The 15,336-nt window shown below is 37.3% G+C and overlaps 1 protein-coding gene across 1 annotated transcript; it reads right to left on the reverse strand.

The window, feature by feature from the left end:
• Window positions 1–2,156: 2,156 nt before the first annotated feature.
• On the reverse strand, window positions 2,157–9,248 carry LOC117911559 (putative disease resistance protein At1g50180). The gene is made up of 6 exons (XM_034825969.1): window positions 9,239–9,248; window positions 8,203–9,106; window positions 4,451–4,539; window positions 3,568–3,620; window positions 3,353–3,422; window positions 2,157–2,623 (listed from the first exon to the last, which is right to left on the reverse strand). The coding sequence occupies exons 1-6, from the start codon at window positions 9,246–9,248 to the stop codon at window positions 2,157–2,159; spliced, it is 1,593 nt and encodes a 530-aa protein (XP_034681860.1).
• Between the last annotated feature and the right edge of the window lie 6,088 nt (window positions 9,249–15,336).

The following is a 15,336-nucleotide window of genomic DNA, read 5'->3' on the forward strand; positions in this document are numbered from 1 at the left end:
TTTGTGGAGCCTAGTTTTGTTTGATCCAGTTTGACAACCCGATCCGAATAATATTGCGTGGTTTTTTAATGGGAGATTTACTGAGGCTTAGTCTATGAAGCGAAGGCTTGGGCCAATAGGCCCGTTTAGCCCATTGTGGAATCGTCTTTTGTAATTAGGGTTTTTTAGTGTGGTATGGTTGCTGTGTTATATATAGAGAGAAAAAAATATTGTAGCCGAGATTTGTACTATGTATTCTTCCCTGATAGTAGTGATATCCCTGCAACTCCGTGAACGTAGTCAAATTGTCGAACCACATAAATATTGTCTTATGCGTGTAATTGTTTTTCTTTAGCGTGTGTTTTCTCTATTTTTTGTTTCTCACAGGTTAGGAATTCGACTTAATTCCCTTCAATTGGTATCAAAGCCTAGGGTTAGGTTTGAGTGGGAGCAATGGCAGATGAATCAGGAAAGGCGTTTGGAATAGAAAAGTTTGATGGCACAGACTTTGCGTATTGGAGAATGCAGATTGAAGATTATCTCTATGGGAGGGAATTGCATCTGCCTCTTTTGGGGACAAAATCTGAGAGTATGAAGGTTGAGGAATGGGTGCTTCTTGACAGACAGGTTCTAGGAATGATTAGGTTAACTATGTCTTGGTCTGTTACACACAATGTTGTAAAAGAGAAGACCACAGCAGATATGATGAAGGCTTTGTCCGGTATGTATGAAAAGTCGTTCGCAAACAATAAGGTGCATTTGATGAAGAAATTGGTCAATTTGAAGATGGTAGAGAATGCATCAGTAGCACAACATCTAAATGAATTTAATACAATCACAAATCAATTGTTGTCTGTAAAAAATGATTTTGATGATGAGATTCATGCTCTGATCGTCTTGGCTTCTTTGCCAAACAGTTGGGAGGCAATGAGGATGGCAGTAAGCAATTCTACGGGAAAGGAAAAGCTCAAGTATAATGATATATGAGATTAAATTCTGGCTGAGGAGATTCGCCGAAGAGATGCAAGCAAAACCTCAGGATCTGGTTCTGCCCTAAACCTTGAGACAAGAGGTAGAGGTTATGACAGAAATTCAAACCAGGGTAGATGAAAATCCAAAAATTCTAATCGGAACATAAGCAAATCTAGATCAGGCCAACAAGTACAATGCTGGAACTGTGGGAAAACAGGTTACTTTAGAAGGCAATGCAAAAGTCCTAAGAAGAATAATGAATATGATTCTGCTAATGCTGTAACAAAAGAGGTACATGATGCATTACTTCTTACAGTAGACAGTCCACTTAATGATTGGGTTTGGATTCAAGAGTTTCGTTTCATACCACTCCACACCAAGAAATCATACAGAATTATGCTGCAGGTGATTTTGGTAAGAAGATGATTTGGCTACATGGTTTCTTAGATGAATTGGGTAAGAAGCATAAGATGGGCATTCTACACAGTGACAGTCAGAGTGCAATTTTTCTTGCCAAAAATTCGGCTTTTCATTCAAAGTCGAAACATATACAAACAAAATACCACTTTATTCGTTACCTTGTTGAAGATAAACTGGTAATACTTGAGAAGATTTGTGAATCTAAGAACCCGGCAGACATGTTGACTAAGGGTGTCACTATTGAGAAGTTGAAGTTGTGCACAGCTTCAATTGGTCTTCTAGCTTGAGGACAGGAGAATGAGTTGCAGGGATGAGGGATTGTCTCTTGGAGGATAGTAGTTTGAAGTTGGTGATTAAACTAGTCTCCAAGTAAGAGATTTGTTGGGCTTTGTGAAGCCTAATTTTATTTGATCCAGTTTGACGACCCGACCCGAATAATATTACGTAGTTTTTTAATGGGATATTTACTGAGGCTTAGTCTATGGAGCGAAGGCTTGGGCCGATAGGCCCGTTTAGCCCATTGTGGAACCGCCTTTTGTAATTAGGGTTTTTTAGTGAGATGTGGTTGTTGTGTTATATATAGAGAGAAAAATATTGTAGCCGAAAGTTATACTCTATATTCTTCCCTGATAATAGCGATATCCCTGCAACTCCGTGGAAGTAAGTAAATTGCCGAACCACGTAAATACTGTCTTGTGCGTGTGATTATTTTTCTTTGACGTGTGTTTTCTCCATTTTTTGTTTCTCATAGGTTGGGAATTTGACTTAATTCCCTTCATTAGATACTACAACATTCGACCCGAACTGCTTGTTCCTTCTCCAATATTTTTTATTCTCAGAGCCTCCCGCCTATTTGAGATGTCTTGGAGGTTGAGTTGGATGGCTTCAATTTTCTTGCCAACCTTATGGCAGTTTATCAACTTCTTGAAGACACGCTTGAGAAAGTAGTCTGTTCTCAGGGACTCTGCATTCAGAATGAACGTGTCTATGATGTCCTCAACATCATAAACCGCATCACGGATTTCAGAAACCCACTTGCGCACTCTTAAATCTTCTTCTTGCTTCTTCTTCGCTTCTTCCAAGAAGCATTTCATAGCCCCTAGATCTTTCTTCCGCCTCTCTACTTTCCCCCGTACCCCCTTCAAGAAAATTGCTTCTTGAATGAGCATGTCACCGATCCTTTCGACAGCAAAGGAAACCACAGCCTCTGTCGCCATGGTAATGCTCGCCCGCACACCCTCCTTGAATTGAACTGATACACTCAACAAGGAACTACTCAGCTTACTTGAAAGTTTTTGTGCTCAAACCGCAGGTCATGACACTTTCCTTTAATACAAACATTGTGGGGTTCCTTTCTTGTATTGGAATCAAACACCTTGCTTGCGCAACTAGTCGGATTTGATTGTCATTGATATCAAGCCTAGAGGTATACCTTACCTTTTGCAAAAGAAAAAGTAGGCCTGGAGAAGAGAACGTCTGCTTGAGTTTAAGCACATGATACTCCAGAAAACTTGGCATCAAAGGGTTCTGAAGAAGGGAATCCCCGTAGTCCATTAACATTCATCAGCACAAGTTTCTTCGGATTCCATTCAGCTGTATGGACCTTTACGCATCCTTAGAGAAAAAGGGAATCCCTTTAACCCATTACCAATTTGAATTATCAATAACTGAACCATGATATGCGATAACACAGAAAATAATTAAAAGCTTAACATTAATACAAGATTATGAATTTCAAATTCTTCACCACAGGCTCCTTAATCTAGAAAATGCACTGTGCCATTAAAATGACTTAAACTGGTCTGGTTTCCACCACAAGAAGTTTTGAACTCATTCAAAATGAATAAATCCTTCTGGGAGGCAAAAAAAACTGGAAAATGATCAAAATCCCAACATACCTAGCTGGCTCATAGCTTGATTGCATTATGCTTGAAGCTGAAGAAACTCCTCTCGGCCCTTTATTTTCTTTCAGTGCAAAAACCAGTGGGAGTGATCAAAGCAGCAACTTTCTTGGATGTTACAGAATTGACAATCACAGCAAATTCAGGACCCTGCACCACCGAATACTAAGTTGTAATCATCAACACCAAAAATTGTGCCACTTAATAGCCTCACTCACAGTCAGGTGATATTGTAATTTTTCATAGAATGCGAGATATTTAGGCTCTGTTTATTTAGACTGCTATCTGTTTTCACTTTCAGAGAAAACATGTTTGGAATGCATTTTTCCATTTTCATTTTCTGGAAACCTGAACTCAAAAAATAGAAAAAGCCAAAACACCAATTTGAATTTTTCAATTTTTTCTCAAGAAAACTTGACAAAAAAAAAAATTGAAAACAAAAAAGGAAACAAAATCACATAAACCTAGTGACACCTATGACATAAGAGGAATACAAATATTACAAATATGAAAAAAAAAATATTCATATTAATAAAACATTATTTCATATACATTTGAAAGCAAATATTATCTTAAAAGTAAGACATAAATTTTTTTATTTATTTACTTAATCATGGAATAGTATAAGTGAAAATATTTTTGTATTAAAATATTTTATTTTATTAATAATAACTATATTAAATCTTTATTTTATAAAATGAAATGGAAAATGAAAACCAGAAAACCTTTTTGAAACCAAACACAACCTTAGATTGTGATTTGTTCTCAAGGGAAGATCTAATGTTTCCAACTAGAACCTCCAAATCCAAATGTAATCATGAACAGAAAAAAGGAACCCCAATATATATATTTTTTTTTACTATATCACAAGGCAGATTTAGCATACCAAGAATTTTCCGCATAAACAGAAAGAGGAAAAAGAGTAAGAAAAAATATATGAAAAGCAAGTACCGATTATCACTTATGTTTGTCATTTGAAAATAAAAAAATAATAATAATAATACCAAAGGGATTTTTATAGGCAAAACAAAGAAGGATTATATCAATTAATAAAGAAAGTTTCTTTATTGCTTCCAATAGCCCCTAAAAATTTTTGTAAGTTTTTTTATCATGAGTTCTTCTTTATTACTTTTAGTCAAACTAGTGATTAATTTTTAAGCCCAACAGTAAGAGCATACCTTGTTTGGGAAGCTCTGAAGAATTGCTCACAATCACTGAACCTGCAAAAGAGACGGTTTTATCAGATGCAGCATTCACTGGACAGTACCTTCAGAAAACCGGAACATTCAGGCAGAGAGTACAAAACTACATTTGACATCCAATAACAAAAAAGTCGATGCTGGTCAAAATTGTGGTTCAATCAAGTTCTGTTACGATTGCAGGATTTCTATAATGGCCTAATCAAGGATGATAATATTGCTAACTCTTAAGGCTATAGTATTGCCCCAAGTTACAGAGTTCCCAACACATGTTGACATGAAATAGCCCCAACTTAAGGACCTATCATGCACAAATAGAGAAGAATAAACAAAGTTCTCTAAAACCACTCCAAGATAAATAAAGTATTCTGCCCTTTAGGCATGGAGTGGTAGAGGGTGGGTTTGGGTTTGAGTGAGGTTCCAGGCAAGAGTCCCAATGGAAAGAAAATACGAATAAAAAGGTAATTACCTATCAATAAAAGAAGGTAAATAAAGAATTTGATTCTACCATATGATTTTTTGAACTTCTTCATTACATTACATTTCAAAATGTAAAACTGCTTTTATGTTTCAAGATTGAACTAGAGACTTCAACTCTCAAGGTATTGTCTAAAAAAAATCTTCACAATAGGGATCAAAAATGACAAAATCCATAATGTTCTCAGTGCCTATTCCCAATTGGAAATACAAATTCGGTATTGGTATCTTAAGTCAATAAACACCACTTAAACAACAAATTTATTATCTACAAATTTACATTTGCAATGCCCAAAAAAGCTAGTCCAGGGAACAAGGGTCCAAAAGATAAGTAACAACACTATTTGACTTACTTTTAAGGAAAGTTAAACCATTGACTAAAACAAGATTGGCTTCATAACCATTACAATCAGGACAGTTCCCAATAAGACTAGTTCAATAAACACATGGAAATAATGCTTAGGGGAATTACCGAGACAAGATCTTTAGGATTCAATGCCAAGCTTGAAAGGATAAACAAGAAGAAATCTCATTGATGTTTTCAAGCACTACAATCAGCCCAATTTGGAAATCGGGTGCAAATATCTATAAAGACCTTCAAAAAAGCATCTTTCCAAATATAGTAAACTTGCAAGAAAAACAATCACAAAGAAAATTAATCAAACAAAAAAAACTATATATAAGAAACTCAGAAGATACTATATATAATAAAAGCCATATATAAGAATATATAATAATTCAGTACGTTCATTCAAGAGTTTCTTCAGCTACGTGCAACTCCAAGCAGAGCTCTTTGTGCCATGAAGGGATTTCATGTTCTGGATGTATCCCAAAACAACTATTCATTGGCAAACAATTTGTAGCAGGAGTTTTACAATCATAAATGGATGGTGTAGCTTGATTCAGTCATGCTCAGTTTGCAGAGATCAAACATGCATTATAATCCTTCTGCAATCCACCCATTACAAACAATGGTATTTGACAAATAGAAAGCCAACAAGTTTTAGCCATACGTGTGATTTTTGGGTATTAGTATTTCACAAGTACTTGCCTGGTCCTCATTTAACCATGTGTGATCAGTGGCCATGATGCAGCTTTCCTCTCACCACTAAAGGTAGCCTTGTAAGGCAGCTAACTCTTCGACAGCCTGCCTAGAGCTCGCTGATGTTTGACCTGTTGCAGCACATGTCTGAGTATCGGAAGTCCACCTTTTTATGTAATTGAAGTAAACATGCGTACAAGAAATAGGAATCTAATAGTAAGTATAGGAGCTTGGGCTTCTCTCTAGCATCATTGTTATGCAAATTAAAGAACAACGAATAATACTTGGCCATGAATTACTATGCTGGGTTGATTGAAATCACATCCAACTAAGGGAATAAAAACATATATACACACCCAACAATCATCCAGGGTAAGAGGGGGTTCCAGGCTTACCTTTTTGACGGCATAACTGAATTCCATCGGAACCGCTTCCAATGATTAAAGTGAAATAAATAGAAAACCAAATAAGACGTGTTAGCTAAATAAAAAGAACAATAAAAAGAATTAAAAAAAAAATCATCGTTATAATTTGAGTTATTTGAACTTCTTACTTTATATTTGGAAAGTTAATGTTAGTGCTATTTTCCTAGTATGGATTGGATATATAAAATAACATTTGCAGGTGTTTTACTTTTTAAATTGGTAGATGCAATTAAGATTACTACATGTGCTAAAGTGATGAAACTAAAAAAATGTGTGTGTGTGAGAGAGAGAGAGGTGGGAGTATGGTCTTAAAGATTCCCAACATGTATTTCATTTTCAAATTTGCTATAAATTTCTTTTAAAAAAATTATAATTAAAAAATGTAGCATGAGTAATTATATTGGTCTTACATGTTAATTCAAGAAATAAGTGATAGGTAGTAATTCTAGACTTTTATAAACATATATTCTATCACTTTTTTATGCTTATTGCATTTTTTACATTCATTTATATAGGAAGGGGGGGAGTGATCAGTGATATATAAAAAATTTCAGTATAAGAACTCCTTATATGTTAATTAAATAACCAATATATTAAGGTATAACAAAATTGGTAATTGAAGGGATACAAAGCAAATAGGTGAAGGTAGTTACCGTGTATAATCCCAAAGAGGAATTCTAGACCTTCTGGACCCGAGAAGAAGCTGCAACCAGGAAAGCGTAATTTTTTACCTCTACCAAATTTAGCAGCTCATCAAGTCCCGAGAACTTTGTTTTAGAATAAAATTGTAGTTGCATAAGCCATGGCATCGCACCTTTCTCTATGTTCAACTTGTTCAATTCCCTCAACTCAAAAAGTTGAAGTACTTTGAGTTGAGGAAACCCATTTGCATATACATGCATTTCCTTTCCAAGATATGACTTAGCCCTTAATCTGAGAGTCAACAATTTTGGCAGCTTCTCCAAAACGACCATAGGATCACGATTTAGCCTGGATGCTTCCAATGTCAATTGTGTGAGATTTGGTGAGAATTCAATAATATCAGGCAATTTTTGCATGTGTCCCTTTATGTCCAACTTAGAAAGATGGAGGCAATAGTTTATGGCAATGGTGGAATGCTGGAATCATCTAATGCCTTAAGGTACAAAGATTTAAGACTAGGTAGATTGGCAATGGAGTTTGAAAACATAGCCCCTTCTACCTCACACCTTCCTTCTAATTTCAATTTCTCAAGACAAGTTAAGTTGCTTGAATCGTTCTTGATCCATTGGTTGAAGGTTATACTGGATAGAACTTGAAGATTTTGCAATGTATCAATTTGCAGTGGAACATCTTCCTCTTGCCCCTCCATGTAAAGATATCTCATGTTTTTAATCTTCCAAATCACATTTGGCACTTGTCTAAGATTGTTTATCTCCAAAGTCCGCAAACTCCTCAGGTTGCCTATAGATGGTGGAAGCATTTTTAGACCAGTATGCCTTAATCCCAAGTACCTTAAATGAATCAGTTCCCCAATTGTACTGGGTAGGCATTCAATTTCTAAACCTTCCAAATCTAACACTCTAAGCACTCTGAAGCATTTGGCAATGAAATCTAGTTGTGATGCCCTACAATTTTTCCCCAAATTGAAAAATAAGAGAGAGCGAAGATATGAAGTTAAATGTTCAATGGAAGCATACCTCTCAAAGTCAGAATAAATACTTCTTCGACGGGATTTAGGTGAAAAGAGAGATAAACTGGTGGAGGGGGATAGAGGATCTACAATATTAGTTCCAATGAAGTTTTACTCTTTTGCCTTTTCAATGGCCAACTCTCGTACAATGTCATGAACCCGACATTTCGTAACCCTTGCATTAACACTCATTCTCACTACTTGAATCAAATTTCTATTGATTAACTCATTCAAGTAAACCTCAGCCACGTCTTTCATTCTTCTGTCATCTTGTTCTCGCACAAAACCCTCAGCAGTCCATAGAAGGAGCAGTTTTCTCGAGGAGATCACATAATCTTCTGGGAATAGGCTTAAATGAAGAAAGCATGGTTTCAAGTAATGTGGCAAGTCGATGTAGCTCAGGTTTAGCATTGCCATTACTCCCATTTGACCTTCTTTACCAAGGTATGCACTAATGTTATCGTGCACCTGCTTCCATTCTGTATGTGACATATTTCTTGACAGCAAACCCCTCAATACAACGATGGCCAATGGCAAACCATTACATTTGTCCACCATTTGTTCCCCAAGTTCCTTCAAATCTGGAGGATAGCTCTCGCTATCAGCATCAACGAACGCCTTCCTACAAAACAAGTCCCAGCTCTGTTGTTTCGAAAGAAGCCGCATTTCATGGGGAATAGTTCGAGCATCTGCATGCAAAGCAACATCCTTATACCGAGTTGTAAGAAGTAATCTGCTGCCGTTACTCCCATTGGGAAAAACATTTCCAGGGCAATCAGGATCGTTGCTGCTCACTTTTGCAAGAAAATCCCAATCGACACAGTTCCATACATCATCCAGAACTATCAAATATCTTTTCTCCTTCAAATCATCATGAAGGAAATCTCCCAACTCGTTCTCTCCATACTTCTCTATTATTTCAGCTTGCTCTTTAGTGGGTGCAGAAACCTGGCTAATAATTTGCATATAAACCTCTCTGGGTCTACAATCTTGGGATACATAAATCCGGGCACGACAATCTGGAAAGTGTTCCACAATTTTTTCATGATTATAGTGTAAGATTTCAATTTATATATTCAATGATCATACATGATCGTATGTTGAATCACATGAAGAAATTATGCCATAGTTACTATTAAAATTGTACCAACCTGAATCCATGTGTGAATTTGAAGATGGTACGGATCTTCTAAGGCTGATGGAGGGCACCACCTTTCTCTAGATTCTCTCAGGCAATGGGAGTGGGAGAGAGAGCGGTTCTGTTATTTCAAAAGGATGTGATAGATCCAAAAGACACAAGCCTAAGCCTTTTATACCCTCCTGCCTTAGGGACCATACCCATTGATTATTGGGCCTCACGGGCCTTAGGCCCATCATCTAAAGCCCGTGATGCCATTGGGCTCTACACATTAGGTGGCCCATACTCAAGATTAAATCAGAAGTTGCATGTTAAAAGATAGCTTAATCCTAGACAATGTTTAATATATTGTCGGTCCACATTTATTCTATCAATCTCCCACTTGGACCACATATATATTACAAACAATGTTCATGATAGTACTTTATTGAGCTCATCTTTGCTATCTTATTCAAAATATCCTTAAACAATCCAGTCTACTAATTATGCTAACATAGGATTAAAGCGGCCTTCGTTAATCATAATTATAACTTGACCTATCATCAATCACAACATTAACAAAATTAGCAACATGGATCAAGTATGGATGTGTAGTATGGAAATTATATAGAATATGATCTTTAATATGTCTATTTCCAATTGGTCCTACTTTATAACTAAAAGATAGCCAAATACCACTTTCAACACTTGATGCTAAACTACTTCTGAAAGTCATCACTTCAATTCAAAGTGTTCAAATACAATAATCTTTAAAATCAAGATCTGTACAGATAACACAACATAATATCACATCAAGAGAATAAACACAAAATCTAGATACAAACTCCCACTATTCTGACACATCATCAATGTGTACAACACCCATATGTGTGACGTGCTCATATATACTTTGGGTGGCAAACCCTTAGTGAGCGGATCCGCAATCATGGAGTTTGTACTTATGTGTTCAATCGATACTTGAAGACTCTGAACTCTCTCTTTCACAACCAAGAACTTGATGTCAATGTGTTTGGACTTTGACGAACTTCGGTTGTTCTTAGAATATAATTATGCGGCCTTATTATCACAATTGATTCTCAACGGTTTCTCAATCCCATCAACTATTTGTAACTGAGTGACAAAATTCCGCAGCCATATCCCATGGTTTGATGCTTCGTAACAGGCTATGAATTCTGCCTCCATGGTGGAAGAAGCAATAAGTGTTTGTTTAACACTTTTCCATGAAACTGCTCCTCCAGCTAACATGAAGATGTAGCCTGAAGTGGATCTCCTACTATCAAGACATCCCGCGAAATCGGAGTCCGAATATCCCACGATCTCTAAGTGACTTGATCTACAGTATGTGAGCATGTAATCTTTAGTTCTTTGTAAATACCACATAACCCGTTTTGCCTTTTTCCAATGATCCATACCTGGGTTACTTAAATATTTGCCTAACATTCCAACAATGTACGCAATATCCGGACGCGTACAAACTTGTGCATACATGAGACTTCCTATTGTCGAGGCATAGGGAAATCTCTCCATATCTTTCTTCTCAAGTTCATTTTTCGGACATTGGTGCAAACTAAACTTATCGCCTTTTGCTACAGGCGTGTCTCCTGGTGCACAATTGCTCATGCCAAATCTACTCAACACCTTATCGATGTAGGCCTTTTGTGATAACCCAAGTATACCTCTTGAACGATCCCTATGGATCTGTATACCAGCACAAAAGATGCATTACCAAGATCCTTCATGTCAAATTTACTAGACAGAAATCGCTTGGTTTCATGCAAAAGTCCCACATCACTACTTGCAAGTAGAATATCATCAACATATAACACCAAGATAATAAATTTGCTCCCACTGAACTTGAGGTATATGCATTGATCAACGGTGTTCTCCTTAAAACCAAATGAAGTAATCACCTGATCAAACTTTCGGTACCATTGTCGGGATGCTTGCTTTAAACCATATATGGACCTTTTCAATCTGCATACAAGTTGCTTTGAATCATTAGACTCAAAGTTCTCCGGTTGCACCATGTATATTGTTTCATCAATGTTGTCATTAAGAAACGCAGTTTTAACGTCCATTTGATGTAGCTCTAAATCATAATGAGCTACAAGTGTCATGATGATTCTAAAGGAGTCCTTTGATGAAACTGGTGAAAAGGTCTCCTTATAATCAATGTCTTCCTTTTAAGTGAAACCTTTTGCAACTAGGCATGCCTTATACCTAACAATATTGCCTTTTGAATCCCGCTTGGTTTTAAAAATCCATTTACAACCAATCGGTTTTACACCTTTAGGCAACTCTACTAGGTCCCAAACACCATTGTCTTTCATTGATTTCATCTCATCCTTGATGGCTTCTATCCACTTTTCAGAATCTAAACTTTGTTTGACTTGACTTACTGAAATTGGATCATCTTCCAGACCCATGTCAAACTCATGTTCTTGGAGATATACAACATAATCATCTGAAATTGTACTTCTCCTTTCTCTAGTGGATCTCCTTAGTGGCACTTATACTTGAGGTTCTTGAGGTTGTTGAGTTACCTCTTGATGAACTTGAATCGGTTCCATAACTTGAGTAGGAGGAATCTCAGGTGTGTCTTGAATCCCTGTTATGGACTGTACATTCTGAATAGTATCATCAAATATAATATGACCATGTCCAGTCGTAATAATAGGAATATTAACAGATTCCTCTTCAAAGACCACCTTTCTTAATGGCTCTCTCCCACTTAACTCAACATCCTCAATGAACTTAGCATTGCCCGTTTCAAAGAAAGATCTAGTTGAGGGATCATAAAATTTGAAACCTCTCGACCTTTCAAAATACCCTACAAAGTAGCAGCTCACTGTTCTGGAGTCCAATTTCTTTTCATTTGGCTTGTAAGGCCTAGCTTCAGCTGGACAACCCCAGACATGCAAGTGCCTAATATTAGGTTTCTTGCTAGTCCATAACTCATATGGGGTTTTGGCTATTGCTTTGCTTGGTACTCTATTCAAAATATAAACTGCAGTTTTGATGGCTTCGCCCCAAAGTGATTCAAGTAAGGTGGAATGACTGATCATACTACTTACCATATCCTTAAGAGTACGGTTTCGCCTCTCTGCTACACCATTTTGGCTCAGAGTCCCTGGCATGGTGTATTGAGGAACGATACCACACTCCATAAAATATTTGGCGAATGGCCCTGGACGTTGTTCTCCGGATCCGTCATATCTACCATAATATTCACCTCCACGGTCAGATCTAACAGCTTTTATTTTCTTACTTAGTTGGTTCTCAACTTCAGCTTTGAAATTCTTGAACACATCCAATGACTGAGACTTTTCATGAATCAAATAAAGATAGCCATAACACGAGTAATCGTCAATGAAAGGGATAAAATATTGTTGTCCATTCCAAGAAGGGGTAGGAAATGGACCACAAATGTCTGTATGTATCAATTCCAAGATGTCACTGCACCTATTGCCATTCTTTTTCTTCATATTTGTTTGTTTTCCTTTAATGCACTCTATACAGACTTGAAAGTCTGAGAAATCAAGTGGATCGAGAATTCCTTCTGACACAAGTCTTTGTATTCGTTGATTTGAAATATGACCCAAACGCTTGTGCCATAACATTGATGAATTCTCATTCATTAATTTTCGCTTAATGCAATAATTACTTGAATGCAAGGTTTCATTTACATTAGTGGCCTTTATGTTCAATTTATATAGTTTGTCTGTTAGACTACCTATACCAATAATATTTGAATTTAGATAAAGACTAACCATTCCATTTCCAAATGAACAACAATATCCAAATTTGTCCAAACATGAAACAGAAATTAAATTCCGTCTAAACGACGGTACTACAAAAGTCTCTTCCAAATCCAATGTACATCCAGAGTCTAACTGTAATCTGAAAAGACCAATAGCCTTGACTGCAGCCCTTGTTGCCATTTCCCACATAGATGTATCTTTCACCATCAGTTGGCATTCGGCTCCTTAGGCAACCCTGCATAGTGACACTTATGTGAGTAGTTGCATCCGTATCTATCCACCAAGTGTCAGTAGGCACTACAGCTAAATTAATTTCTGAACAAACAAAGTTGAGAAGTGTACCTTTCTTTTCACGCCAAGCAGCGTATTTGGTACATGTCTTCTTCATATACCAGCCTTCTTGCAAAAGAAATAAGTGATCTCCTTATCTTGTTTCTTTTGCTCATTTTGCTTTGATGTCCCAGAAACTATAGTTTGTTTTCCTTTATTGTCCCTCTTTCTTTTCTTGTTGGTACCAAATCCTTGAGATGTGGAAGCCAAGTGAGCACTTTCTATCTTTTCTTGCTTCAATCTCTCTTCCTCTTGCACACATTGAGCAATAAGCTCATTCAAAGTCCATTTTTCCTTTTGTGTATTGTAACTGATTTTGAATGGACTGAATTGTGTAGGCAGAGAGATCAAGACCAAGTGCACGAGTATGTCTTCCGACAACTCTAACTTTAGTGCCTTGAGTCTCGTCACAAGATTAGACATTTCCATAATGTACTCTCTGATATTCTCTTTCCCTTTATACCGCATAGAGACAAGCTTACTAAGAACAGTGCTTGTCTCAACCTTTTCGTTTGCAGCGAATCGGTTTGCTATCTGGTCCAAGAATGCCTTGGCTTAGGTTTCCTCAGGTATTGCACCCCTTATTGCTTCTGGAATTGAGTGCTTCATAATCATTAGACTCATGCGATTGGATCGCTCCCATTTTTCCATAGTAGACCTTTGCTCAGCAGTGCTAGCACTAGTAAGATCTGAAGGGCGATCCTTCCTTAAAGCAAAGTCTAAATCCATGCACCCGAGCACAATTATAACGTGCCCTTTCCATTTCTTGAAATTTGTGCCGTTAAGCACAGGAATGTTATTAACATTTCCAGATATAGAAGATGTTGAATTCATAATAATAAGCCCACAATCAGTCACATAAGCATCATACATACATGAATAAATATACATCATGCAAGATACCTAGCACAAACATTAATATTCAGTCTTTGAACAAAAATATTAACTTGTAATTGGTATCTTTATACAAAATTAATTCATAAATATTGACAATAAAATCAAACACAATATGTCTGTCTTTGGACTAACATATCAATGCAAGATAAACATTATATGTCACATATTTATGACTACTTTATCTATTAAAATAATCTTCCTTTGGGCCGATTATTTTAAATAATAATAATAACATGTTTCATACTTCAAAAAGAATAAAATTATATAATATAAGTCACTTTGGCAACAAATATATAGATAACCTATTCATTTTGAAACGTTAAACATAAACGTAACAAGAAATAATAAATTCTAAAAAAAAGAAAATACAGAAATTCATCAAAACCATAAATTTATTATAGTACAAAATTCATAAATAAACATAAGAGTCTCATAGCCTAGTTGGTCAAGCACAAGGTTGAAAACCTTGTGGTTGTGGGTTCAAGCCCCATTGGTGGCCTTACTCATTTTTCCATCTTTTTTTTTTTTTTTTTAATATCAAAAAACGCCATTCATGGCGTCGGAGGCCGCCCCTGAAGTGTGCACCAGTGGTGCCTGAAGCGCCCACAAGTGGCGCCTGAAGCGCGCACCAACCGCCCCTGAATTGGCACTGCAAAAGTTGCCTGGAGCGCCCCAAGATAAATGGCACTCAAAGTGCGCCAAAACGGCGTTGGAGATAGCGCTTTGACGGCGTCTGGACGTTGCCTGAGACAGCGTTTGGACAACGCTTCCCAGGGCGCCTGAACGGCGTCACCATTGGTGCCTTAACGGCGTCAGAAACGACGCCTAAAGCAGCGCCCTAAACCGCGCCTGAAGGCGTGCCTGAAACGCACCTGAAGTCGCACCTAAAACGCGCCAATAGCGCTCCTGAAATGCACCTAAACCGCGACCTTAAACCGCACCTGCAATGGCGCTGCCTAATCCGCGCCTCAATGGCGCCTGAAGGCGCTGGAATGGTGCGCCTACATTGTGCCTCCAAGGCAAGTGAACAGCGCCTCCAAAAGGCGCCTAAATTGCGCCTTGACTGGCGCCTTAACGCCGTTGGAGAGACGCCCTGAAGGGCACTACATAACAGTGCCTTTAC

Source organism: Vitis riparia, chromosome 3, assembly GCF_004353265.1.
Source record: "Vitis riparia cultivar Riparia Gloire de Montpellier isolate 1030 chromosome 3, EGFV_Vit.rip_1.0, whole genome shotgun sequence".
NCBI classification, from domain to species: Eukaryota; Viridiplantae; Streptophyta; class Magnoliopsida; order Vitales; family Vitaceae; genus Vitis; species Vitis riparia.

What these genes read in the sequence shown, in the direction of transcription:
- LOC117911559 (XM_034825969.1), bottom strand. An exon ending in GCCATTGAAAAGGCAAAAGA is followed by an intron (nt 4,540 to 8,202) that starts GTAAAACTTCAT and finishes GGTTTTCTGAAG; the next exon opens with GTACTGTCCAGTGAATGCTG. An exon ending in CAAACATGTTTTCTCTGAAA is followed by an intron (nt 3,423 to 3,567) that starts GTGAAAACAGAT and finishes TCGGTGGTGCAG; the next exon opens with GGTCCTGAATTTGCTGTGAT.